The sequence below is a fragment of the Ambystoma mexicanum genome, chromosome 1q, assembly GCF_040938575.1.
Source record: "Ambystoma mexicanum isolate Mex_15411 chromosome 1q, UKY_AmexF1_1, whole genome shotgun sequence".
Taxonomy (NCBI): domain Eukaryota; kingdom Metazoa; phylum Chordata; class Amphibia; order Caudata; family Ambystomatidae; genus Ambystoma; species Ambystoma mexicanum.
The window spans coordinates 43,361,311-43,388,811 of NC_090922.1; the positions used below are offsets into that span (position 1 = coordinate 43,361,311).

At 46.2% G+C, this 27,501-nt stretch overlaps 1 protein-coding gene across 5 annotated transcripts in view; it reads left to right on the forward strand.

The window, feature by feature from the left end:
• Positions 1-27,501, forward strand: part of IST1 (IST1 factor associated with ESCRT-III) — a 615,340-nt gene that overhangs the window by 441,636 nt on the left and 146,203 nt on the right. For all 5 annotated transcript variants that reach the window (XM_069635496.1, XM_069635499.1, XM_069635500.1 and 2 more), the window contains exon 6: positions 22,297-22,407. In XM_069635496.1, the coding sequence (XP_069491597.1) occupies positions 22,297-22,407 (111 nt within the window). The remainder of the gene's footprint in view (positions 1-22,296; positions 22,408-27,501) is intronic.

Below are 27,501 nucleotides of genomic sequence, written 5' to 3' on the forward strand. Positions count from 1 at the left end.
AATATATAGGGTAGAGACTGTGTATCCCCTGCACCTAACAACCCTACCCATCCACGCCAGGAACTATAACTCCCTGTACCTTCTCCCCTCCAACCTCCTAATCAAACATATTGTTGAGGGCGTCCGCCTTGCACAGCCACTCCCTTTGGGTGTAACAAATCCAGGGAGATACAATAAGCCTGCAGGTGCTTTTACAACAGTATCAGCAAAGTCAGCACTAAGCCTTTGGTAGGTTGCTGCCCCGTTTACCTTGAACAGATGTTGGGACCAGTTCCATCTTCCATGTTGGGGGTTCCCCCCATGGAGCAATCATCAAACTACCTTTACATGTAGAATAAAGAAGTAGTGGCATCCCCATATAGATGCTTATGGAAGATATTATGATCGGGGTAGAGGCAACAGTTTTGTCAATTAGGCCACAAGGCTATTGAGCTTAATTTGGGGCGGGGGCGTCAGAAAAGCATGATAAAGATGATCCGATCTAGGGTTGGTTCCTATTCCTGGCGGCAATCTCGGTGACAAAGCGCAAGGCCGCCTTGGGGTAAGTCAAGAAGGCTGTTTGCCCACCATGTATGATCTTCAGCTTGGCGAGATACAACATGGTGTACTTGATATCATGTTTATGCATTGTGGCTTTTACATTTTGGAACACCCTCCTGGCATCCTGAACTTGCTGGCTGAAATCCGGGAAGTTGCGTCTGACAGAGGAACCAAATCTCAATTTGCCCCTCTCCCAAGCAAGAATTGAAGTTGCAAGCAAAAATGGGAAGCTCCTGAGCTCAAGGCAGCAGCTTAGGTTCGCAGGATCTATTAGCATGCTCCACAAGGAACAATTGCGACATTTCAGGCTGGCCAAGTATGTCGAACAGCAGGCAGTCGATGGGGTACATCCTGTCAATAGACTTGGATTCTAATATTATTACGGCGGGAGCACCCCTCGAGATGGTCATTTTTTGCTATCACTTTCTTGAGATGTCTGCTTATAGTTTGGTGGTCTAAGCTTCATTGACCCCTATGCATTGTTCCGCCTCAGCGAACTGCCCACACAACGTCTCCACCTGTATAGCAGAGGTGTCGACCTTGTGGGCCAGGGAGTCTATCTTCAGTCCCAACATGTCCATGCTTTCTTTAAATGCCACCAGGGTGAGACTTAGCACCTGTAGATCCGGAGCATAGGGGGCTGCTCCGCTATTACCTATATTTGCTGTTGGTGCCTTTGCAAATGCCTCCATCTTTGCCCGTTTCTTTTTGGATCCCATGAGGACGACGGGGGACAGCTGCAGGGTTGACCCGTCCCTCCAAACATGCTAGGCCAACTGCTCTGGTGTATCAGGTGGCAGGTATGGCATGCCTTGTGTCCCCGTGTAGTAAGTTTCCCTTTGAAGAAGTTTACCGTAGAGCCTGTGAAGAGTATATTGTTGGTCAAGGGAAGACTCACTGTTTAGCGAACCGGCTGAGTCCCAGGTCATATGCAGTGTGTGGTCTCCTCCAGCCTTCGGCAGTCAGTGTCAGCGTGTGACTCTAGAGTTTACCCCCGGCATGCAGTCACCACTAGTATCAACTGTTGTCTGGGTTACATACCGGAGAGTTTGCCGTTCTAGGCGGATGAGTGGTCGGGCATACGTGCAGCCCCCTGCCACAGCATGTACAATACGGCACTCTCCGATCCGCTGTTCAGGTGGGGCCTGGCGCTCCAGAGTTGTCCGCCACATCAGGTCAGGGAGCAGTGTCATTTTTCATTGCCCTCCAAGCGAGCGAAAGTTCGCTGTACCCAAACTCGCATCCCCTTGAGTGGTGGAACCATAGCAGCAGGGCTGAAATTCCCCCACCAAGACAGCACCATAGCCGTGCAACAGCCAACAGCGCCACAAGGATGGCTGTCCCGCTGTCAATTCTCATAGGTATTCAGCATTTGGGGGCCTTAAAGCCTCAAGGTAACGCACTCTCTGGGTTCAGGGGGGATTTTGTTGCGCTTTCCCACCAGTTCAGGGACTTGTATCTGCAGGGTTTAGGATATTGCAAGAGGATCTTCCCAGGCCTTTATGGGAGCTCTTTCAAGGCGCTGCCATCTTGCTGCGCAGCCAACAGCGCCCCTTCTGCATCGTTAGTAGATTAATTAGGGAATGTTCTGATAGCATGCGTGGAAATATTACTGAACCATTAGATCATGCCAGTAGTCTCTGTGAGACCAGGAACACATCTATTTGAGAGGAGACATTACAAACTTATCAAAAAAGGAATAACCTCTCCAAGTATCGCAAAGGTTGTACACCCTTCTTATTTGGTGGATGGCCTTGGCGGAGTTATAGTGTACCCTTGCTCTTATGCTGGACCTATCCAGAATGTGGTCTAGGATGGTGTTTGTTGCCTCCCAATATAAATATTGTTCCAAGGAAGGAAGCCATTTTATAAGATAAACCCTGAAATAATTCTGGGGTGTCTACAGTGGGGGGCGTAGTTGTTGTGTAAGGGTGCAGAAGTAAGGCTCAGACACAATGGTGTCATGATTTTGATTTAGACATTTATTAATAAATGGAACGTTGGAAAACTGCCTTGCTATCCCTAAAGCTAAGAGGGGTTTCCCTACCTCAAAGGAAACTAATGAAATTGTCAGGAAGTCCGAAACCGTGTCCCAAAAACCTACTTCTGCACCTAACACTAATAATCTAAGAGAACTGTGCAAGGATCGTCTCTTCTCATAGCAGAAAGTGTACGTTTTGCTTTCAACCAACAGAAAAGATCCCAGTTTATCTGGTAGTAAAGTGTGATGCAAAATAAGGTTCTATAATGCAAGATTCCAAATGATAGGGCTGTGCTCCTTTGCCCTAGACGACTTCTTGTCTTAAATCTGTGAACAACTTACGAGGAACTGTTGTTTTTTTTCACAGCTCTTGTATCGTACCATCTTGGTATGCTCCGCTGCCAAGCATAGGATCCCAATGCTAGGGTTGTGCTCCCTTTCCCCTAGTCGTCTTTTTTTAAATCCCTGTACAACTCAAGGGAAACTTTTTCTTGGCTTCACATTTCTTGTATCCTATCAGCTTGTCACACTCCACTACCAAGCTTAGGATTCCTTTTTCTTAGTCCTAGGGTTGTAGACCTTCTTTACTTTGGGTGAGGGTCCCAGACTCGCAAACCCTCCTGCCACGTATGCAACTCTCTCTCATTTGCTTAATAAGGGTCCCAGCCCCTTTCTTTCATCAGGGTTGCAGACCCTCCTGTTTTTGGGTGCGGGTCCCAGACCCGCACAGTTTATTTGTATCCGTTTGGCTCACTCTCCTGCAAAAAATACAACTGTCTCTTATTCACCTCAGGTTCCCAGGCCCTCTCTTTTATTAGGGTCGCAGACCCTCTTTCTCTCTCTTTGGTGCTTGTCCCAGACTTGTACTGTTGCATTGTATCCGATTGGTTCACTCTCCTGCCAAGTATACAACTGTCTCTTGTTTGATTTTGGTTCCCAGACCCTCTTTCTCCAGCTCCTCAGTTCACCCCTACGCTTCCCCTGATCTCTCACAGCTCTAGGGCAACCCGATTACCTGTTTGCTTCCTTCTTGGCGGTATCAGCGGTTGCCGGGCAGCTGTATCCTTCCTGGAGGCTCCGGCAGCGTTCAGGAATCCACCGGGATCTGCAGTGTCCCTGCAGGCTGAGGCTTCTCTCTGGTTGCGCGTTCTGTCTCCACGCTTCACCTCACGTCTGTGTATGGCTCCCGCTATTCCTTTTCGGGGGACGGCTCTCCCTCTCTCGCGTCCCTCCGGCACTTTTGTTTGAGCCTGAGCTTCGACTATGTTGGAACTCCTGCGTCGGACTAATGTATTCCTTAGAGCCAATCACGGGCTTTGGAAACTAGACGGCTCGCGAGTGATCCTTGTTCTCCCGGCCATCATCTTAATCCCAATACCATCCTTAAATATACATACATAATAATTAAAATGATCTGGTTTTTCAGTGTTGTCATTCAGGTTAGTTTGGCTAACTTGACAGCAGTATATATTAGCTGCATCCAGGGAGGGGCAGGGGGACTTTGACTTAGAAACGGGGCTGGAGGTGGCAAAGCAGGGTGATACCGCATTCTCTGGTGAAGATTGTCCCCAATCCCGTAGAGGGATTCCCTTCTCATGTGACCCTCCCTCACTGCACTTCCCACAGGGGGACTATTGCACTGTGGATGTACCACTCTGGCCCCATGGGTAAGGTTTCCCCCTGGAAAAGAAGGGACGACATCCTCCGATTCGTCACAGTTGATAAATGTTATTCAATGTCTTGCGACACATCCATTAACTATTAAAATCCTTCCCTCTGAATCCTTTTGCGCTGCACTTAATCTGTACCACAGGACTGTATGCACCAAATTCGGCACCTCTCTGGCATGAGATGAATAAGAAGAAAATAATGTATGCTTAACCCATTTTAAACCAATGGATGGCTTAGGGGTTACTGCTGTAATGGGTCTGTTGTAAGAAAGTTACATTGGTTTTAGAACGCTCCATGTATTGTATTATCGTACAGAATTTAATGGGGTGTTTCAAACCTCTAACATTCCATGACAATAGCCTCAGTGACACCTTGCCATGTTCACCCTTTTTTGCTTCCATAGGTTGCTGATCTGTGTCCTCTCCAAGATTCATTACTTATTAACGTCCCTGTTTGATTATCCATTACCTGCTTTTTGTAGAGCCCGTGCCTGGAAATCGTCTACCCACTTGAAACAACAGTCTCACTGCCTACTCTTCTCTTGCCTCAAGCTCGCCCCCACCCCCCCAACACCAGCCCCCAAACCTGACTGATGACCTCAACACCCACCCTCTCAACCCTTCAATAACAAAACCGTCCACTCTGTCCGGCAGAACATGATTTAACTTTGGTTAGTGGAACACACATGGGGGTCCTAGACTGGCCATGGTTCCCGGCCTTACTTTAAGGATAACATATTTTGAAAAGCCACAATGCATATACCATCCTATCTTAAAATGTAGGATGTTGTGGAGGGTCATGATAGTCTGATATCTGTCAGGTTGACATTATTTTTGACATGACCAAGTCCCATGAATGTGTTCTTGTCGTGCACTCCGAGGCTCTTGCCTTCCCTACCTTTCAAGATGTCTTTTTACCATTCGCTGCTTGGATCAGGTGAACTCCTCTGCACTATTTTCTCCCACTGTTGGCGGGCCATTTCGTGCTGGGTGTCTGTTAAGACTTTTTAGAAAGTCTTCCATATTGGATTGGGATGTACAGAAGTGAGTTTTACCTCCCTGGATCACTCTTAACTTGGCCAGCCACAGCATTGAGTACTGGTGTCTTCCTCAATTTTTGTTTGAATGTAACAAATGATTTTTGAGCTGGTTGCACTGCAATGCTGAAGTTTGGGTATATTGCTGTTGCCTTGTCTAAAACCTTAATGTACCTTTTTTCTCCTGCGAATTATAAAATCGTTTCCATAGCTCTAAAGTTGACTAATATGGCAATTATGGCCTGGGAATGGGAGCCTGGCACCTGTCTGGGAGTCGGTGCACAATTTTATCTCTTGACTATGAAGACTGCTAAGACCACAGCCTTGCCAAAGATTTCTTTCAGCATGTTCTCAATGAACAGCCCCACATTCCCATTGCTGTTGACTTAGCGATTCCAAGGACACGTACATTGTTTCTTCTCGATCGTGCCTCCAATTCATCATTTCCACTGTGAAAATACGTTGTCCCGCTCATCTCGACGTTTGCCATGTTAAGACCCCCCCTGCGTTCGATCCACTTTGCATGCCAAGATCCGAAATTATTCTCACCCTGCAGCTACAGACCCCTCAGTAATCAGGAGGCAGCTGTAGTAATGTCAATGAAAAGAGGTGCTGGAGCACTACTAATGACACGACTGGCTAACAGAACCATGAGGGTTTTTTCCCCATCTGCCTCTGCTGAACCGTCACCAGTCCCGTGTGGGGTCCCGCAAGGGTCCTGCGTCTCACCCACATTGTATAACGTGTTCACAAAGCCACTCTTTGATATTCTTGATTATTTGGGTGTCACCTATACTAATTGCGTGGATGACACCCAAATACTCGTCCCTATCACTGTTGACCACGTGACAGACTCTAAAGCCCTAAACAATGTCTATCTAGTCATTCAGGCCTGGATGGCGCAACATGGGTTTTGTCTTAATGATGAAAAGACAGAGCTACTTATTAAAGGCTCCCACCTCAGCCTCAATAAACTAGATTCTGCCTTCAAATCATTTGTTATTGATGGCAATACCATCAAGGTATCCAATGACACAAAAACTTTAGGCATATATCTTGATTCCACCTTGCCTCTCGCAAGACAAACTAATGCCGTGGTTTCTGCATCAGCCTATACATGTAAACTTATTACAGCATGCAGAACTTACCTCACCTCTGCTAATTGCATCATCCTTGCCAGAACCCTCATCATGTCTAAAATGGACTACTGTAATGCTGTGTTCTTAGGGACGAGTCAAAGGAACCTTAACAAGTTACAGGTAACCCAGAATAATGCCATCAGGGCTGCCCTCAATATTCCCAGGACACCAGATGCAGCTTACACTGGTTTCCTGTTGCGCAAAGAATATCCCTCAAGACCCTTGCACTTACACATAAGTGCCAGTCTGACCAAGCCCCTGAATACCTGGCCAACCGCTTTACATCCCATACCTCCACCCGCCCTCTTAGATCAGCCCATGCCCACTCTCTGTCTATGCTAATATTCAAGTTACAGAAAGCAGGTGGGTCTAGCTTCCCATTCCTAGCTGTCACATTATGGAACTCTTTTCCTAACCCACTCAGATCTGAACTGTCTTATCACTCATTCAAGAGCAAAGCCAAATTAATGGCTCTTTGTGCAGGATAAATTTGCCCCATGTCTACAATAACTAACACCGCTCGCTGGCTACTTGTCCGGCTGGTCATTCGGAAATGACTGACCTTACCTTAATCTGTATCTTATTGTGCAAAATACTTTGCATAACTCGTAAATATACTGCATAATTCATTGTATATTGTGTAATGATACTGCATAACTCTGTAAATGTATTGCTGTTTTTCTTATGTTCCCCTCACCCTTGCATTAAATTGTACATTACGTTAAGTTTATTTTATTATGTAATACCCTATTGTGACCTATTGTGACCTACTTAACTGTAACTGTAAGAAACGCACCCAGATGCCTTTGGGCCAGGCGCGCATTACAAATAAACTAAATACAAATACCACTCACCAAGCCGCATTCATGGAGGGATGCCTGCGCTCAGTCCCTCAACCTTCTGTAAGGATCTCATGGTGGCAACAGTAAAGACAGACACAAGTGATCACAGTTCAAGGGTGTTTATTAAACTTTATGCAGGATGGAAAAACACCTAATCTAAATCTAAGATGGGAGCAAGCTTCGACCATCAAATGAAAAATAAGGCAGTCCGAGTGGCGTCAAATAAAAGGGCCTATACTAAGAAAACCCTATTGCCAATCCTTGCACTAATTACAAAAAGAGTGTGGGGTAGGGTTTTCAATTAAGTACGAAGTGTTCACAAATTATAGGTCAGGGTCTTTCTTCCCCATGTTTCGAGCACAGCACAAGTTGGATCTCCTGAGCACAGCATGCACTTGAGCTTTCCCAGCATGAGCCAACCGTTTCTTACCAGCTATCCGGTTCCTCGATGGTTAAGTCTCTTTCAATAAAAGTCTGTTAACTTTGAGGGCCTGGTGTATTCAACAAACAAACAGTTCTGGTGTACATATACATTGGGTGATGGCTTCACCACTGGTCCCCCCTCTTCCAGGTGCAGACCCCTCACGAATCGTATTCAACAAAACAAATAAAACAGTTGCTTTCTCATTGGACTTTGGTTGATGACTTTCCACCCCTGGATATCCCTCTTTTGGGCTCGGGCCCCTTTCAGACAATAGCCTCCCTCGGATTCAATATGGCTTTTCTTGCATTCACAAATCTTATTGTCTTTTTAAACAATTCTTCAGGCTTCACTACTTTCTGTCAGCATCCCTCTGCCGAGTTCACTTTTGCCAACTCACTGTATTCCGGGTCTTTAGCCTGCCATTCGAGGATTGGTAAAATCCAAACAAATGAAAGTTCTTCTCAACTTGTATTTAGGATGAGAATTCTTCTCCCCTGGGTCCCCCTCTTCCAGGTGCAGCCCCCTCTCGATTCTCAGCCTCCCTCCGCCGGATTCACTGTGGCTTTCTTCACATTTCCTTTTGCTTTCTATTCGGAATAGGAAGAAAATACTGCAGAAAATGGTCCGACCTGTACAAAAAGGTCGTAAATGCATGCCACCAAAGGTTCGGGCACCAAAAGTTTGAACCTTTGGTGGCATGCATTTTTAAAACACTGCAAGGGCTGCGGGGGTGTCCCCCACAAGACCCCGCTCACTATACTGCATAGTATAGTGAGCGGGGTTTGCAGGGGGAAATCCCTGCAGCTGCCCGAAAAACAAAATAAAAAAGGACCCTCCGGCGCCGGTTCCCGATCACGGAAGTGAAAGGGAACTGGCGCTGATGGGACACAGAGCATTTTAAAAGGTAAGTAGGGTGGGGGTGTGGGTGGAGGTGTGTTGTAGCTGTGGGTGTGGGTTTTGTAGGGTTTTAAAAATTATGTTTGCATGGGAAATGTACAAATCTTTTGTGTTTGTGCATTTCTCACGAATATTTCCGTCGTGGTAAAAGCAGCCGCGATCAGATCATGCCGATCCTTTCTATTCAAACAGTTCACCGTGGACATCCCTCGGTCAGGTTTACTTCTGTCTACACACTGTTCATAGGGACTTCAAGCTTTGCCCCTTTCCTTAGCATCTCTCCGCCGGGTTCACCGTTGCCAACTTTATCAATCGTGCCTTTCCAATGGATTGTGTCCTCCCACATATTCCTCATCTTTGAAATTCGATATCCAGCTTTAGCTGCTTCGTAAAAAAACTTCGGCAGCTCACCATCTCCTTTCCAGGTTCCATCTTGGGCCCTTAATCTGATATTAACATTTCTTATGCGTGCACCCTTTGAACCTTTACACTCTTGCCCTTTAAGGTTGTTAACCTTTAAAATCATTCTCTTGGTAGCCCTTACTTCAGCTCATAGAGTGAGTGAGTTGCAGGCACTTTCATCTAAGCCACCCTTTACTATTTTCCATAAGGATAGAGTTGTTCTGAGGGTTAACCCTCCATTCTTACCCAAGATCATGCCTGACTTTCACGTAAAACAGAACATTGTTTTAACTTCTTTCTATCCCCCACCTCATCCTGGCAAGGAGGAGGAGAGGTTACATGGGTTGGACCTTCTTAGAGCTTTGAGCTTTTATATATCTAGGCTGTCAAAACTTCACATTGATGATCAGCTTTTCATTGGATATACAGGCCACAAACTGCGTCAGGCTGTTACGAAACAGACCTTATACAGGTGGATCATTCTGGCTATTTCCGAGTTTTACAGGCTGGCAGGCAAGGATCCTCCTGAAGGGATAAGAGCCCATTCCACCAGGAGCATGGCTACCTCTACAGCCCTGTACCTATAAACAGTATTTGTGAGGCAGCAAAGTGTTCTATGATGCACACGTTCACAAAACATTACTGCCTATAGTCTTCCCTCGGTCAGGATGGGAGCTTTGGAAAAGCAGTCCTGCATTCTGTTCATATAAACTGACATTCGTACTCCCTCCACCAAATCCAACACTGCTTTGTGAGTCTATCAAAGATGAGGAATACGGGGGCGAGGGGACACAATCCATTCTGCTAACGTTCTTTTGCCTGGATGTTCCTCCCACATATTCCTCATCGCCCTCCCAAGCTACCCCACAGTAGTATTTCCCATGCTATTACAGCTTTTGTTCCTTCAAGGCATAGTATGGTCATTCCCGTGGTTATGCAGGTATTTCTACTGTATGAAAAAACAGAACGGAAGCCAACGGCGCTGTGCATGCTATGTATACCTTCGACAATGACATTCTCGAGACTGAGGCCCTCGAGGGCTATCGAGTGGACGCACAATGCCCTCTGCCCAAAAATGTTCCCCAAAGCAGCTAAAGCTGGATATCGAAGATCAAAGATGAGGAATATGTGGGAGGAACATCCAGTCGAAAGAACGTTACATGGGGTAAGTAACTTGTTCCTCTCAATCACTAGTCGGTCAAAGACTTTCGACTGTACAGAGGATTGTACAAGACTCCTGTTTGACCACTTTGACACCCTTTTTCCCAAGGCCTTCTGGTTATGGCAGTTTTAACAATCTGGTAATCGCCAGAGTGTCTTGAGTGAGCACACATGTGGTGCCAGACTCCTCTGTTGTTGGTTTTCCCATTTTCATCAATTGTTCTTTATGCTTTCAAAGTTCAAATAGCCGATTGCTACTTTTCGTTCAACACAGTTCGGTTTCTTATCGACTCTCCCCTTGACTCACTGGCTGTGATGAACCGCTTAGCTTTCCTTCTCTTTGGAGTCAATGTTGGTGCCACGGCTTGATTATCAGCGGAGGAGGGTCTTGCGTACCATTGGCATCTGCTGCAAAACACGCTGGCTAATGTTCATAGTCTTACAATTCCTTCTGTGGAGGGTTCATGGGCCTTGGTCGGAAAGGGCAAGGTCACTTGTCTCCTTGTCGCCCTCTCGCCGTCTTTCTCCTCCTCTTGAACTGCTGTACTGAATTAGGTCTTGCGTCGTGCAGTCTGCCTTGCTCTTACTGTGCTCTCATGCTCGACCTTTTATCCCTGTGGGGAAGGAAAAGGGCAGTCAGGTGTGTGTGATTCTGGTCAATTGCCTGACTTTGCCTGACCCTTGTATTGGCACATGTCAGGTAAAGGGCTTGTGTTAGTCCATTCTCTTTCGTGTTGTGCCAAAGTGTTTATGTTGGAAAGCGGGGGCAGTGTTTTTGAATATCCTACGTGATAGGATGGTGGAAAAGGTGTTGAAAGAAGGGGGATACTGCGTCTAACCCACCAGTGTCCCACTCCCCAAGGACCCCCATGCCCCCCCTCACCCCCTCCTCATGCCCCCTCCTCATGCCCCCCCACACCCCCCCCCTCACTGGTCCAACCCCAGGAACTGGATCCAATAGCGATGGCACATGTCAGGTAAAGGGCTTGTGTTAGTCCATTCTCTTTCGTGTTGTGCCAAAGTGTTTATGTTGGAAAGCGGGGGCAGTGTTTTTGAATATCCTACGTGAGGTGTTGAAAGAAGGGGGATACTGCGTCTAACCCACCAGTGTCCCACTCCCCAAGGACCTCCATGCGGGTGATCCTCCCTCACTGGTCCAACCCCAGGAACTGGATCCAATAGCGATGGCCATGTCCTGGCCACCTGGATGACAGATCCTCTGAGACTACCTAGGGAGACACCTTCAGGTTTCTCACACTTGCCACTAACAATTCCCCTTCATAGCCGTTAGGTTTCAGAATGACTACATCACAATTTCTGGTAGCCTTAATAGGCTGCTGCTCTCCCTTTTCTGTACTTTCACTGAGAGCGGCAACCGTCTTCTCCCTGAGGCACATCTATCCCTGTGAGGCAGGTTGTTGGTCTCGATGCCCGCTTAACTGTGTCGTGGCGACAGTGCTCAGTGCTCACCAGTGACCAGCTCTGAGCCCGCCCAGGGTCAGGCACCTAATGTTGTGTACGCCAGGGACACCCACTGCTCCCTCAGGAGACACCCTTGTCTTGCTCTATACAGAGCTGGAATCCTCTGACAGACAACTCAAAGTCCTGACCCACCAGCCACCATCTCGGTAGCTATCCTCTCATAGACCGCTTCACCATCCCTTTCTGGCAACATGCAGCAACCCTGTGGTCCTCCAGTTTTGCCTCTAGATCTCGCCCTTTACAGCTCACAAACGCACAGTTTGCTCAAGGGTACTCACATTAGGGTAAACGAAAAGAATTGAAGGATAGGATGGTAAAGGATTTGCTGTGCTCTGCCAGAGCTGTGAGCTCGCTAGCACTCCCTCTTTCTCAATTGACTGTAAAGTGTCGCCCAAAGATATTTGAAAACGAAGGAATTTGAAACCTTTGTCGCAGATCTAATTAAAGTACTGCAATGATAGCAGGAATTCTGCTCTGTGCTGGATCAAGCAGTCCTTATGAAATCACAATTCAACTTTAAAAACTGATTACAGTTACAGTAGGAAGGTAATTTTCTTATCAAAGCTCAGTAGTGATGAGACAACTAGCCTGTAACAAATTACTTACAGGCTTTTATATTGGTATTGCAGGCTTCCATGTATTATACATGGAATTAGCTCAATGATTTGTTTCTATTGCTCTTAACCCACTAGTTGCATCATTAAAGTCAAAGGGCTCGTCCAAGCAAGTATATAATTGAAATGGTATTGTCAGACAATGGATTTAATCGAAGATTGGATCTTTTCTTTTGTATGCACTTTCCCTGGAGATCTAAAATCTATTGCAACTTACTGCTTTAAGGGTTTTCATAATAGTATTTCTTTGTAAGATTGTCTTTTAAAATCGATATATCTATACAATATAGTAAATTAGTTAATTATATTCTCTTAACCCTTTAAGTGCCAAGGACGAGGTATCTCGTCCTTGGGATTACCTCCCCAGTGCCAAGGACGAGATACCTCGTCCTTGGCACTTAAGGGGTTAATGAAGGAGAAAATGTTAGAAGGCTTTGCATGGTGAAATACTGAAATCACCAAAAAGGCCTTGGCACTGGGGGGAAAACCCATGGCAGTTTATTCATTTTAGCATTTCCTTAATGGAAACAAATATCTAATGTATACTTGCCACACCATATATACACCATATATGCAGTAACTTTTTCGTTCAATATCAGTGTCTATTTTTCATAATATTATTCAATCATCTTCAGATTTAAACAATTCATTCAGAAATTGAATAGTGGCAATTTGTACTGATAGTTTAGTGGTCGAGAACGTGGTTTTATAGATCTTTGATCCGATAAACTTTCACTTGACTAAACGTATTACAGAGGTAACAAGCAGAACCATGAAGAGGGAGAATGCAGGAGAGCAGTGTAAACATGAAACGGCAGAGGAAAGTAGTGCAAGCAGGGAATAGCAGACACAGGAAGTGTCTGCTTGCTAGAGCATGGAGGAGGAGAAAAGCCACAGATGGCCCTGGAGAGGACAAGAGAGAGGAAAGTGGGTGATTGAGTTTTGGAGCGGGGTGGTGTTAGTAAAATGGGCAAAAACACCCTAGACAGGAAGAGAAGGTAGAATGCCAGTGGAGAGAAAGGAGAGAGCGGGCACCAAGTGGCGAGGCCCTCAGGAGAGCATAGAAAGTGTTAGGTGGGTAGAAGTCAGAAAGATAACAAGTAAGAACGGAGTATAAAGAGAGAATCCTGAGGGGTGAAAAGCCAGAATCACAGTGGGGGGGAAAAAGCCAGGAGGGGTGATGAAGCAGGCTGTGTTGGTGCCAGGCCTCTTGGGAAGAGTAAACTATGGAGATGGGGGGAAAAGCGAAGCAGTGCAGAAGTTTGAGTGCTAAGGTCATGCAGAGGAAGCTCCTGTTCAATCTGTGCTGGCAATGGCTGCAGCAGAGTTGCCTGCCAGTCTTCCGGGGTGCACCTCTAAAGCTCTCTGGGCCTAGTGAGTTCTGAAAGAATCTGACTCGTGTGGTAAGATCAGAAACAAGCTCAGACACCACATGTCCTGCTGGTGGGGACGACCACCTAAGAGCTCAGCGCTCTGATTACAGTGATGGCAGCAGTAATTTGCTTACAGCAAAGGAAAAACAAAAAACACACTCAAAAGTAGTGCAGGAAACACTTAAAAACATATTGACTGTGAGTGTCTTTTTTTTTTTTTACTGCCAGTAGGAGAAGCCCCAGGGCAATGGGAGACTACAATCCTCAAGCAAGCTACAATGGCACCTTTTAGTTTCTTTTGATGACCCCCCCATCCTCTATTGAGTAAATGGGTAAAGTTATAAGATCATTGTATGTAAATAAGCTATTGCAGTTTTGCCTTGACCGTAGACTTCAAGCTGGCCAAATTGTGCATGAAAGTCAAGGTATCACAAATTGGCTCATTGTGAATTTTAATAACCAGATTTATTAGCTGCAAAGCAAAGTGTATACAGTAGGCATGCCTGGTCCCTTCTTTCAGTTCTTGATCCTGATGCAGTGTCCGATTTCCCTTTCATGGCATTTCTCACTTTAGCATTCATGACCAAGAGAAAACGGTTGAGACTAGAAGCAGAGATGTGCGCAAAGAAGAGCTGCAACAGAGCAAGCCAACTCTTGAGTGAAATTCTTAGAGATTATTTTTCCCAATCAAGCCTTGAACTGTGGCACCAGTCATACGTTCAATATCAATGAAAGTACTGAAAGCAAGGGGTAGGGAAAGAGGAGCGGTCTGGCTTCCACCATTAATCTGGCCACTCAATCAGTGACTTACTTCTGCGCTCACCTTCACACAGCAACTCACTAAGATGGTTGCAAGAATGTTTCCTGCATCAGTTATTCTGATGCTTGGTCTCTTTCTCCATTTGGAAACTGCCCCACGGGACGTATCAACCCAGCGAGCTACACCTAGGAGGATTTCCCTTTGTCAAAAGTAAACATTATTAGACAAATACTGTGGGTCACATATCTTCTTAAGATCGAGGAAGTGGTGATTCATTACTGCAAAACCTTTCAGGTAGAGCAAAGGTTGTAAAAGAAGGCTTTGGAAACTGAAACTAAGAAAATAATTCTTCAAGATGGTCACAACAATCATTGGCCCCAACGTAGCAACAAGATGACTTTCTATCAAAGCTGGATTTATGTGTCCCATTTATCCACATCGTCTAAAGATAATGCCATAGGGGATTTCTCCAGTAGGTTGTAGCAAAGCTGCTTTATCAATTGAAAGTACTCAAGATCTAAAGTAGTTTCTACGGGTGTTACAAAATGTCTTTCAGTGGTGTTTGTGTACCGGAGAACATGGGTATCTTAATTTACCATTACTTGGACAACTACTTGGTGAAGGGGGCCTTCCAGGTGAGAGACTTTCTACACAGTCTGTTTTCCCAAAATTGGGAGAGGTTCTGCCAAATTCCAAGCAACCAATGCCCTGGCGGACTGCAATAGAAGTCCTTGCCGTTCTTCGATGTCTCAGGTTTTAGAGGAAAATGCAGCACTTGATGGTGACTTGTGTGGCTGGCACAAGTGTTAGGGTGGTTTTTGGAGGCCCCTCTGGTGAGGGTTGGGCTACCACACCTGACAAAGTGAAGTCCTACCCCTCTAAGAGGTAACTCATTTGTACAGAGTGGGCCTTGTTGGATTGGCCATTATCTCAAAGATTTGAGATGTGAGCACACACTTCACTTTTTGTCTTTTCTGTCAAGAAGGACAAAACAGCTAAACAATTGTCTCCTTCCATCTTCTCGTTGCTCATTGAAATACTGGGGACCCCACCACCCCAATTAAACAGCACCCACACCTTACACCGGTATTACATAAAGAGGCCTATAGAAAATGGGAGGATAGAGGGCCCATAGCACAATGCAGTTTGTATAGGTAGGACATTCTAGAATGCATGCAGACTTCTGCTCTATCAGAGACTGATCGCTTCAGGTATGTGAAACACTCATTGGATTTCTAATGAAGAACTTAAAACCGTGGGAGTGAGAAAAACCATAGACCTACAGCTCACAACACAACAGGGTAGTTAGAAGATGACTAGTTATGTGACTACTAGGCTGAAGAAAGCTTACACGATATTTCTAGAAGGGAGCAGGAACTGAGAAGTAAAATCGCAAACAAATCATGGCAACCTATTTGGAGAAGGGCGCATAAAGGTTCAAACTGCACCCTGAGCACAAGATTTGCTATTGTTGGTACATGGTGCCTCAGAGACTGCATAAAATATACCCACACTCGTCAAGAGCTAGGCTGGCGGGGATGTGGAAGGGGAGAGATATGGGCCATATGTGGTGGAACTGCCCAATAATCCAGTTCTACTGGAAGGAATACTTGCACGCAAAAAGGTAGTTGGCCTTTAATTTTCCTTCAACCCAGTAGTGATTATTTTGGCAGCTCGGATGAAGATTGTATTTACCTGCTCCTGGTAATTTTGCAACTCTGATTTCTCATCTAATTTCTCATCTGTTAATTGTAGCACTTAATACATTAGCTCGATTTTGGGAGGACACTGGGCATCCATCCCATAGTAACGTACTGGTGGGCCAAAATGTAGGAAATCCTGGTAATGGAAAAGATCTCAGCGCTGTTATCAAACTTCATAACCAAATACATACAGGTATGGTCTCTTTTATTGAGTTAGTTAAAGATGGCAAAGGGGCGCTCCACAATTCACAGGTTATGAACAACTTTACGTTGCTGTAATTGAGGCGAGATCTTGCATACCCATGCTTATTATAAAAGAGCGACTCTTGATTCTTGAAGGGGTGACCTAGATTAGATCTTCATTTGTCTAGACGTTTCAGTTGTCTTCATTAGATGGAAGCTCAGATGTGCAGTTTTGTTTTTTCCTATTTCTTTAATGCAGAATTTCGTTGTAATTTCATTTCAAAACCCCATACAAAAATATGATTTATGAGGGATTTTTTGGGCTGTTAAGTTTGACATTGTCTATTTGCGTGCTGGTTTGACTAAGGTTGAATATAAGCAACGCTGAGACAAAAAAGTGTTGTGGCCTAACTCTGTTAGGAGTAGCAGACAGAGGTACAGTTGGTCCACACACGTATCCCTAGTATATAAACCACACTGATATACTGACACATATATACCTTCATTGTGGTACACACAGAGCTCCCTCAGTTCAAATAGCACATAATACACTGTATTAAAAATACCTAGGCTATATAAAAATATGAAAGTCTTTGAGGACTCTCTTTACCCCATTACTTTAATGTGGGCAATTGTCACAGATGGGCACACAACATAAATAACGAGTGGAGAAAAGGGAACAAGAGATTTCAACATTACATTGAAAAATACCTTGCGCCTTCACTACTCATAGTAAAGACTAAAGTCACAACCCATTCCTAAGCACGCAACACATATAGACAAGGAATGGGAAAATAAGGGAACGGGAAATGTTACAAACAAGAACAAATAGTCATAAAACGCCCCAAAAGCCAACACTAACTCTCCACATTAATTCTATCCCTCTAGGGCATAGTCCTTGAATAATACAAATGCACATATCACAATTATTAATAGCGCTAGAAGGTGGAAACAATTCTTGCATGCAGTTAAAGGCCTAAAAAGATCAGGATACGTTTTAGAAACCAAGTGCAATACACTTCGGGAAAAAATAGTTACTTCTACAGTGTAATAATGCATTCACAATGGGAAAAGTGGAGGGCAAGACTTAAAAAATATATTTAAATCCATTGGTAATTACGAAGAATCCAGCTATTGGCCTGGAACTCCCTGAATCGCTTGTGGTTACAGGAGAAATGTACAGGGGCAGGTAAGTACTCCCAAAGTCACTTCTGGGGAGTTCCTGGGTGAGTAGAACGTTCCACAGGGGCAAAGCCAGTTGGCCATCTGCTTGTATAGGGAGAATTAGGGTAAGTCTCTGTTGTACCCCATAGGTGCACATGCCAAAGCAAACACTGGGAAGGACTAGAGGAGATTCCAATGGTGACATACAGAGGTTGGTTGAAGAAACAGAAGCCCCAGAAGATCCAGCAAAGTTAGAAGACCCCAATGTGGAAAATGAGGAGGGTGACACAGCCACATAAAGTGGTCCTGCAACAAGCACAGAGGTGGGGTGTCCCAGTTCAGCCCAAGGAGTAGATGAGGCAGGGTAGTCCTTTCCCATGACTCTTCAAGGGGATGGCAGCGACCAGCATATCTGGAGACCCTGCTGGGAAACTTAAATGGTCCTAAGTTGCAAGGCCCAACTCAATACACCAGTTGAGTCAGCAGGAGAATGCAGTAAGCCCGGCTTAGACTTCCAGAAACAGAAAGCTCCAACAAGGATGTGCCCAAGCCAATACATTCAGCCAGTATAGCCAGAAAAGGCTGAAATGGTGGGAAATCACTCCCAACAGGTTGGTAAACCACCTTCTTACAATTTCCAGCAACAGAAGTGGGAGGGGGATCCCTTGAATGCCACTTGCCTATAGGTGCCAGTGAAAACCAGCCCACTAATCATTAGGGTGCGCTTGTCAGGATATGTTGGATATGGCAGCCATTCAGCCCAGCCCCCCCCCCTCCTCCCCTACAGAAAGTGAAATGCAAAGTTCAAGGACTTAGAGCGGTCTAGACCATTAAGAACTAATATGGAGGCTGCCATGTGGGCTCACAAAGAGCCCATATGATTAGGACAGCCATTTTAGGCCTACCTCGAGGCTGCTCTTAGCACAGGAAGCCCCAAAAATACAAAATGACCACAAACAGGACATACACAAATATATTGGTATCCAATGTTACCTAAAAATGCACATTGGGCTACCAATGTGGTAAAATGGCTTACACCACTGTTTAAGCCAACATTAAATTCCAACCTAAAAACCAATGTAGGGTGATGCAATCATGCTAGGGCAAAAAAGGGGTACCTTAGAGGTACCCCTGGGACTGGATATAGATAAGTGATAAAAGAAAATAGGAGGGGGCACAAGCAAAATGTTTATGGGCCCTAGAAAGTGGCCCCATAATCCCCACAAATCAAATATAGGAGTGTTGTCTAGACAAGACAAACCCAATATGTCATGACTCTTATTTAAGTCCAAGTGTGAAGGTTGTAAACACTTGACTGTGTATAATTTACATGGATCTCTCTTCAGTGTTAATCACTGCAGCATGTATATGCCTATATGGACGATGGTGTGTGAATTCTACAATGACAATAAATGTGATTCTTCTTTGTTGAAACTATAAAAAATAATCTTTTTTGATGGTAATGTCAATAATGTATGTATGATTTTGCCTCTGAGCACCTGAATAAGAGTACAAAGCAGAATTGATCAATGCTCCCCACTATGGTTAGGGAATTATATCTGTAATTTCACTAACATACATTGGGACAGTTGTCCCCAAAGTGGCCTTGTGACATTAGCCCATTTGCACCTGAAACAATTATTGTATTGTGTACAAGATAGATTCAACGATTTTTCTTAACGTATTATTCTTAAGACATATGAGTTTCTCTCCTGTAGATCTATATAGGAGACAGTACTAGTCTGTGCACCCCATTCCCCCTTCTTTTCTTTCATAGATCCAAAACGGCCATCAGATCCTTGTTGGGGGGTACTGGCTGGTTGAAATCCCACCCTTGGCCAGCCGACCATCCTGCCCAGTTCTTCCCAAGACACCTTTGGCCACTCTCCAGTCCGAAAAAAACAATTTGATAGTATTGTGGGGATTCAAGCCTTTATTTCGGACTCTGGAACATCCCACCATAGATTCTCTCTGCAACCAGTGCAAGCACTTGTTCAATAGGGCATCCCTTGGTTCCGACTTGCTCTCTGCCAATTTGGGTACCCAGTGTAAATAAACTGTGTTGGGGCCGAGCCCACCCTTTTCATAGCTCCCAAACATGCTCCCCCTGTGAAAAGCGCTATGTGCTCCAGGGTTGTTTGCACTTTAACCTAGTACAGGACATGAAGCCTGCTCCACAGCTGCGGAAGATGTTGGCTTAAAGTAAGGCACTCTACTGCACTCTTGGGGCTTGATTGCAGATTCGCGAGAGGCATTGATGAAGGGTGGTCTCCTAGGTGCCCTACTGTGAGAAGCAGCATATTCTTTGGGTGATACTGATTTTGCGCAGTCCTGAGCCAAGGGACACTCCAGGGATAAGTTGCTAAGGCCCTTGACCACGTGGGGGATGGTAGGAGACTCCCCCTGCACCCTTTCACCTCTGCTACCCTGATTTCCTACTACGACCAAGAGCAGTTTCTTATTAGCTGTCAACTCAGTGAGCACTTGGTTGCACTTGCACCTCCTAGCGAAGCAGGAATCCTCAACTGGCAGGATAAGGTTCAAGAACATGACTTGTGGGGTTGGGGGCTCTGAGCGGGGATAGGTGAAGAAAGGAGCTTCCCCCAGGGCTTGTAGAGGAGAGGTACTCACTCCAGGCACTTCTAGATGAACCCAATGCGCCAGAGGAGCTAAAGCAGGGTTGGCAGCGGCACAGTTCGCTATATCCGCTAGGTCCATGGTGATTGGAACTTGAGTACACACAGGGTGGTCATTGTGGGCAACATGGGTACCTATGGCTGGTGCTGGGTTGGAGGCCAGGCTGGAGGACCTTAAAGTGGAGCCAGGTAGCAGTATACAGCCAATAAGGGTTTCTAGAGGCAAATTCCCTAACGCTGATGCTAGCGACTTCGCTAGACCGTGGCATATTGAGTCAAAGGTTGAGTTCAGGGTAGCCACAATGGGAAAGTTGAGGTGGTCAAGGTGGCAAGAAACGCTAGCTAAGATTGAAGAGGGAAGAGTTCCGGCGGTTTCCTTGCCTTTATAAACAACAATATCCATACTTGGGGGATTCCTTCTCATAGTCAAGGCACTCCCATGGGTGACAAGGTCTTCTTGATTCTCATCTGTATAACCCACTCCAGGTCTGATATCAGAAGAGCCACCCGGGAAGTCCGATAGCACCCATTGGTGGCAGACATTCAGGGATGTTTATTTATTTATTTATTTATTTATTTATTTGGATTTGTTAAGCGCCCCATGGCCCGGGGGCATCGTGGCGCTGTTACAGAATATTTGACTTGGTAACCAGCTGACAAAAATGGTTACAGGCATAGATCATGTCTATTTGCGATAGGTGTATGGAGTTCCATGGTTACAGTGGAACAAAGTGAGAACAATTGTTATTAACGATAACAGACAGAGATGGTGTTCCGTGGTTACAGTGGAACTACTTACTTATTGTAAGGGGTAGTATTGGAGCATAGTTTAGTTGAATAGTTTGGTTTTTAGCGCTTTTCTGAATGTGAGTAGGGATTCTTCTTTCCTGAGATTAGGTGGCAGAGAGTTCCAGGCTTTAGGAGCCAGGACTTCAAAGCTGGTACCACCAGCCTTAGTTCTGTTGAAGGTTGGGACTGAGAGTTGGTTAGAGTATTTGTCGCGTTTAGGTCTGTGGGATGGGGCTTGGTGTATTCTTTCCACTAGATATGCTGGTGCTGTCTCGGCGAGGCATCTATGTGAGATCGTGAGGGCTTTGAACGTTATGCAATCTTTGATCGGGAGCCGAACATTAATGCTCCTCCCAGGACATCTGGCTACCCCCTGAAAAATGACAGACTTCTTCACCCAGCATGTCAGCCTCTCTTCCAGAGTCAATGGATTTAGTAGAAAAATGCCCTGGTACCCCCTTAGGGGCAGAGTCTCCTTAAGTGGCCCGCCCTGTTGGTGCTGCCTACTCATGGCCACCATCTTACGTTGAGATTTCTAGGCAGGATGACCATGTGCTTCATGTAGGGCAGAGCAAAAGAGGAGGGAGGGGAGGGGGGAGATGAGCGGAGACTCCATGGGCTAGGCCAAGATAATTTCAGCAGTAAACTCTGGGGCAAGTCCCAGATAATGTTCTCAAGTAGCTCTCACCTCTCTCCTCAGGCCTCAGAGGAGTTCAAGATTGTCCACGTTGTCCCAAATTGGCCTCACACCACTGTTGCGCCGAAAACCAGCAGCGCCAAACACTGAGCTCTTACCCCGCAGTGGTTTTCACTGCTGCGGGGCTGCAGCAATCACTTTAAATCCAGGGGGGCGTGGCCAGCAACAGGGAACCAGTGAGCGTCTCCAGACCCCCGGGAGCAGTGCCAAACACTGCACCTTTGCCACACTGTGGGCTTCACTGCTGCAGGGCTGCAGCAGTCAATTAAATCCCTGGGGACATAGCCAGCAACGGAGAACCAAGGAGTGTCTCCAGACCCGCGGGAGTGGAGCCAAACACTGCGCCCTTGCCCCGCTACCAGTTTAATTTAATGTTTTTATTTTTATATTTTTTTTGTTGCCCTTTTTATAAATGGGTGGTTCACCATCTACAACCCCTGCCCCGCCCCTTGAAGACTCCTCTCTTTCTCACTTGTTCTTTACACCCATCTCTGCCTTTTCTAATCTTTTCTTCACTGTGCTTCATCCCGACATACACATATTCCCTTTGCCCAACTTTCTTTTTTTCAGTGGTGCGGTTTGAATGCTGGATTCTCAATGGTATTTTCAAATTGGTGACTATACGTCTGTTAAATATGAGGGCCTCTATTGTTCTCCTTCCCTCTTGGAGAGCCTACTCTTTGCAGTTTATCCCACCTTGTCCTCTGAGCAGTTCCCTTCGGTGTTCAAAAATGTGCTTAGCGTGGTTGGAAAACATCTTCAGAGTCCTTGACTGACATGTGTCTTGTTATTTCCTTTTTAGTTAATGCTTAAGTTGAGTGTGGAAGCTCCCCCCAAAATCCTGGTGGAGAGGTATCTCATTGAAATTGCAAAAAACTACAACGTGCCCTATGAAGCAGACTCCGTTGTTATGGTAAGTGAACATAACGTAACATAAAATGGTCTGTACTGAGACAGGCGACTCTTGAGTCTTGTTTGAGCGGGGTAGATGGTGTCCAACATGGTTCAGAAGTGGGACTTGGTTACCAGGGGAAAGATATGTGGATTTTAATCTTGTCTGTTGTTTGCAATCACTTTGTCATCTCTGCCTCCCTCTTGTGTATTTGTATTTGTATTTATTAAGTTTATATAGCGCTTTACTCCAAAACGCTGCACATTTTAACAACAGGATACATATAACAATTAACATAATAACAGTAACAACAGATGCAATTTACAATTATGATTCAGACCACCAAAACAGTAAGTAGAGCAATTAGACAGAAGGGAAGAGGGAGAGTAGTAAAGTAGAACTGGGAGGAAGAGGGAGGGATGAGGTAGGAGAAGGAGGAGGGAAACGAAAGGGGTAAACGGGTGAGAATGGGGTGGAGGGAGACAATCATGATGAAAGAGAGGATGGGTTGGGGAGGGGGGCGAGAAGGGGAGGGGTTTCATGGCGGGGAATGGAGAAGGAGAGATTTAAGGGACGTACAGAATGAGGAAAAGGTAGGAATAGAGCAGATTGAGAGAGGTAAGGAGTTCCAGTGCAGGGGGGCTAGGAGTTGGAAGGAGCGGAAACAGGAGGCGGCACAAGGGGAAGGAGGAACAGTGAGAAGGAAGTGGTCAGCTGAGCGAAGGGAGCAAGTGGTTCCTGCTTATAGGTCCCGATTCACACGTCTACTCCCAATTGAAAATCTTTTGGTACCTTAATTTGGCACAATTGACTATATACTTAACCTAAATGGTTGTATCACTATTTAGCTCACAGCAATGTAAAGTACAGCTATGATCTTCTTTTCACTGGTAGTGCAGGTGTGTACTCTATTGACTACCAGACTTTGTGTCACAAGTTTCTCCCCTTCTCACCTGTTTCTCCTTACTTGCGACCTTCTTGGGAGTGACTTCCTTCTTTCATACTGTCCGAGACTTGTATAGGCCTGGGCGCGGGTCTTCGGATTCCAGCGTGAGTTCTTTGGCTGTCCTTCGCCAGGTAGCGTTCAGTATCCAGGATGTGGAGCCAGGAGGGAGATAGAGTTCCAGGCTCAGAGCGAACAGAGCGCAGTAGGACCGAGCACAGGATAATCCAGGAATATGCCACGGATAGAAGAAAAGGAAGGAAACTAGCGGGGATCCAGGAATAGGAAAAAGGAAAAAGGGAATCAAGAGCATGGAAGCAAACTTTGACAACACACGTCTAACTACTCCAAGCAGTAGCGTTGGGACGCGCCGAGCCGTGGGGGCGTGGCTGTTTTCTATGAAGTCGAACGCAATGCGCAAGGGCTGGTGTGCAGTGTTTCGGAACTGTCGGCCATGTTGGAAGGATCACGGAGTTCATACCGCGGTGCATCATGGACCATGAAGTCCAGAATGGACCATGAAGTCCAGAATGGACGAATTCGGCGGTTCAAGACACTTTGCCCATTTTCTCCCTTTTGTCCTGATCCCCATGTTTCCAGATTTGAATACCAAACTTTGAATGGATTTCCTTCTTCCATGCATTTTTCTCAAAAGTATTTTTATTGGTGTTTTGCATGAATGACCAACAATAGCAGCCCCTCCCGCCCCCTCTAGCTGCCCCCCCATTTGTCCCCCCTCCGCCCTCCCCTTGCTTCTTTTCTGGTATATTTATTCATTCAGGTTTCCACTGGTATACAAACTTCAAAAACGGAGTACATTGCAAATAATTATAACATTCAACCAAGTGCAAAGCATAGCAACCCTTTGCTTTCCCTTCTCCTCGCACCCCAGTCCCCTAACCAACTCTTTCCCCTTACCCCACTTCTTCCACCCCACTGCCCCTGTGCCATTTACCTCCCCATTCCCTCCCTTCATTGAGGCTTCAAATCTGCCAAGGAGCACAGCTCATTCAGCATCTGGCTCCAGTCTATTGTAACCCCCTCCTCCTGCTCAGGGTTGCTGATTGTCTGCAAGATTTCTAACTCTGCCGTCCCCCACCTGCGGATGTCCGCCATCCATTGCTCTACAGATGGTCCCTGGGGCTTCTTCCAGGCAAGGGCTATCCGCCGTTTGGCAAGTATCAACAGAAACTGTGCTAGCTGATTTCGTAATTTATGTCGCTTCCCCCCTGTCATCATACCCCATAAACACACCTTCGGGTCACATTCAAAACTGGAGCTGAGCAACTCATTAATCTTAGACTTGCTCTGCTCCCCAATAGCGCGCAATAACCGCACATCCCCTGATCATATGCCCTGCCGGCCCCGTCCCACAACGCAGGCTGTCCTGACTAAGGGTGTCATTCATGGCATGAGGTTTGGTCGGGATCACATAAATTCTGCAGTATATTGAACTGAATGAGTTGAAACCAAGCGTTTCGTGAGACCTTACGGACATGCTCCCAAATCCTTGTCCACTCCCTCGGATATCTGACAGCCCGCATCCCTTTCCAACTTGCTCTTTACCTCCAGGGCCTTCAGAGGGATCTCGCTCCTCACTGCCTGGTAAATGCGGGAGATTTTGGCCCCACTTCCACCCTGATCGAGTATCACCTGCTTCAGCGAACTTGCGCTTGGCTCTTTAGGTATCTCTACCCATGTTGCAGCTAGCCGCTTAGTCACTGCCCCAAATGTTAAGAAGTGTCCTTTTGAAATCCCATACCGTGCACTCCACTCCGCAAACGGCACCAGTCTTCCTCCCTCAAACAGATCCCCCCACTGTCTGACACCCCTTCTCCCTGCAACTTCAAAATCCCAACCCTTCCAATTGCCTGCCGTAACTTCGAATCCACACTCCATGACAGATCTACACTATATAATCCTGTGATGTGCATCCTCCCAAAAAGCTTTATCCATACTGCTTGCACCGTCTGAAACGCATTTGTCGCCCCTCTGCCTCCTATCTTGGCCCACAACCGGTTCCGTCCCTTGGTGAGATGCCGGTAGGGTCCACACCAATCCCATCAACAGCTCTCCCCTAGTGTCCTCCCATGCCAACACCTCCTGCAACTCTGCCGCCATAAAGTATGACTTATATTTGGGTAAATTGAGACCAGCTCCTGAGCGCGGGCGCTGCAGGGTCGCCAGCGACACCCTTCTCCCTGCATGCCACAACAGTTTCCCAATCTTCTCATCCAGCATCTTGAAGAACAACCTCTTAATAACATAGGGAATGTTATTAAAATATTAGAGTAACCTTAGTAGTATCACCATTTTGCAGATCTCTTCCCTCCCCATCAGTGATAACGGCAGCTTCTTCTGGAATCCCCTATCCCAGACAACACCCATCCCGTGTTATACACAAACGTGTCTTCTATATCGTGAAAAATGTGGATTCTCCCCTTCCCAGCGTATCTCCTAGTCTGGAAGAACAGCAAGGTTTTTGCTTCTGAGACCGCCCAACGGACGCAGAAGAGACTTATCGTTATTGATCCAGAATACCGATAACCTCAGGACATTCCCTAGGATATCAAGCAACATTGGTATATTGTCCTGCAGATTCTCCACATAAAGCAGCAGATCGTCTACATATAACAAAGCTACATGTCGCACCCCTCATGCTAGTATCCCTGCTTCGCTCATCTAATTTCTCAAGAACTTTGTCACTGGTTCCAATGCCATGGAAAATAAAATTGGTGAGACCAGGCATCCCTGGAGTGTGCCCCTGCTTAACGTACACTGCTGTGATACCCAATCATTGGACTTCACCGCTGCAACCGGTTTATTGTACAGCAGACTCAGCCAGCAGCAGATATTTGCCCCAAATCCATTGGCCCCAACACTCTGAACAACCAAAGGATGCAAACGCCATATCCCCCTCTAGATGTTTAACCTGGTCAATAACGTGATGTAAGCAACAAATGTTCATCATTGTATTTCGACCCTCAGTAAATCTGCACTGATCCGGATGTACTAGTACCGGAGCCATGCCAGATAGTCTGGTAGGTAGGATCTTACCCAAGATCTTTGCATCCACATTTAATAATGAAATGGGACACGCAGTCAAGTGGATGTTTCCCTTCCTTTAATAAGCGTGTTAAAACTGCCTCCTTCATAAAGGTCTGAAGAATCCCTATCTCAAATGCCTCCTCATATACTTTGTTAAGCTGTGGGATCAACAGATTTGCATACTCACTGTAAAACTCTACAGGGAAATCGTCATTCCCCAGAGACCTGCCCTTGTTCGACTGTAGCGCCTCGCCGTATATCTGCCTCCTCAATTGGCCATGCAATTTAACCAGTTCTAACAGCTTGTCCGCCTCCCTCGCGAGTTTGTCCCCATAGTCTGTGTATACATTCTGGTAAAAAGACAGGAAAGCGTCATTACTCCCTTCCTTGGGTGCAAGTCAGTTTCCCCCGTCTCCCTGCGGATTTGAATAATGGTATGTCACGGTTGTTACCGTTGTATCAGCCAAGCCAGTAACCGCCCTGCCTTATCCCCTTCCCCATTAATCTGTACATCCAGCAGCTCCTCTCAAAGTTCGACAGTGAAGCCAGAACCTTACGATGAGTGGCCAGTGCCAGAGCCAGCTCTTCCCCCGCCTGCTGCCCCTGTGCCCCTTCCTTTTCTAAATCTGCCACCTCCTTTTTGGTCCACCTCAGCACTTCCTGTAGTTCCCGCCTGATCCCTGTTACATTAGATATGCAGGCCCCCCAATCCTTGCTTTGAGCGCCACCCACAGGGACCCCACTGTCTCCACCCATCCCTTGTTAAGCTAAAAAAAGCCCTATCTCCTCCCGCAATACCCCCTTGAACCTTACATCCTCCAAAGCTGCAGCCTGCAAGAGCCACAACCTCCTCGGGGGCTGCTGCCCACCACCCCTGCAGCCGCGTTACCAAGGGGGAATGGTCAGCAGGACACACCCCAAGTGCTCCATTCTGACAAACGAGTGGAAGTCCTCCATTCCCACAAATATGTAATCAGGGCAGTAGTGAGAACCATGTACCCCCCGAAAAGTAGGAATATCCCTGTTCCGGCTCATGCGTCTCACGCCATAACTCCACCATGTCCAAGCCCTCGACCACCTTTCGCAATGCCCACTACCTGTCGTTTCTGCAACCCTAATGTCCC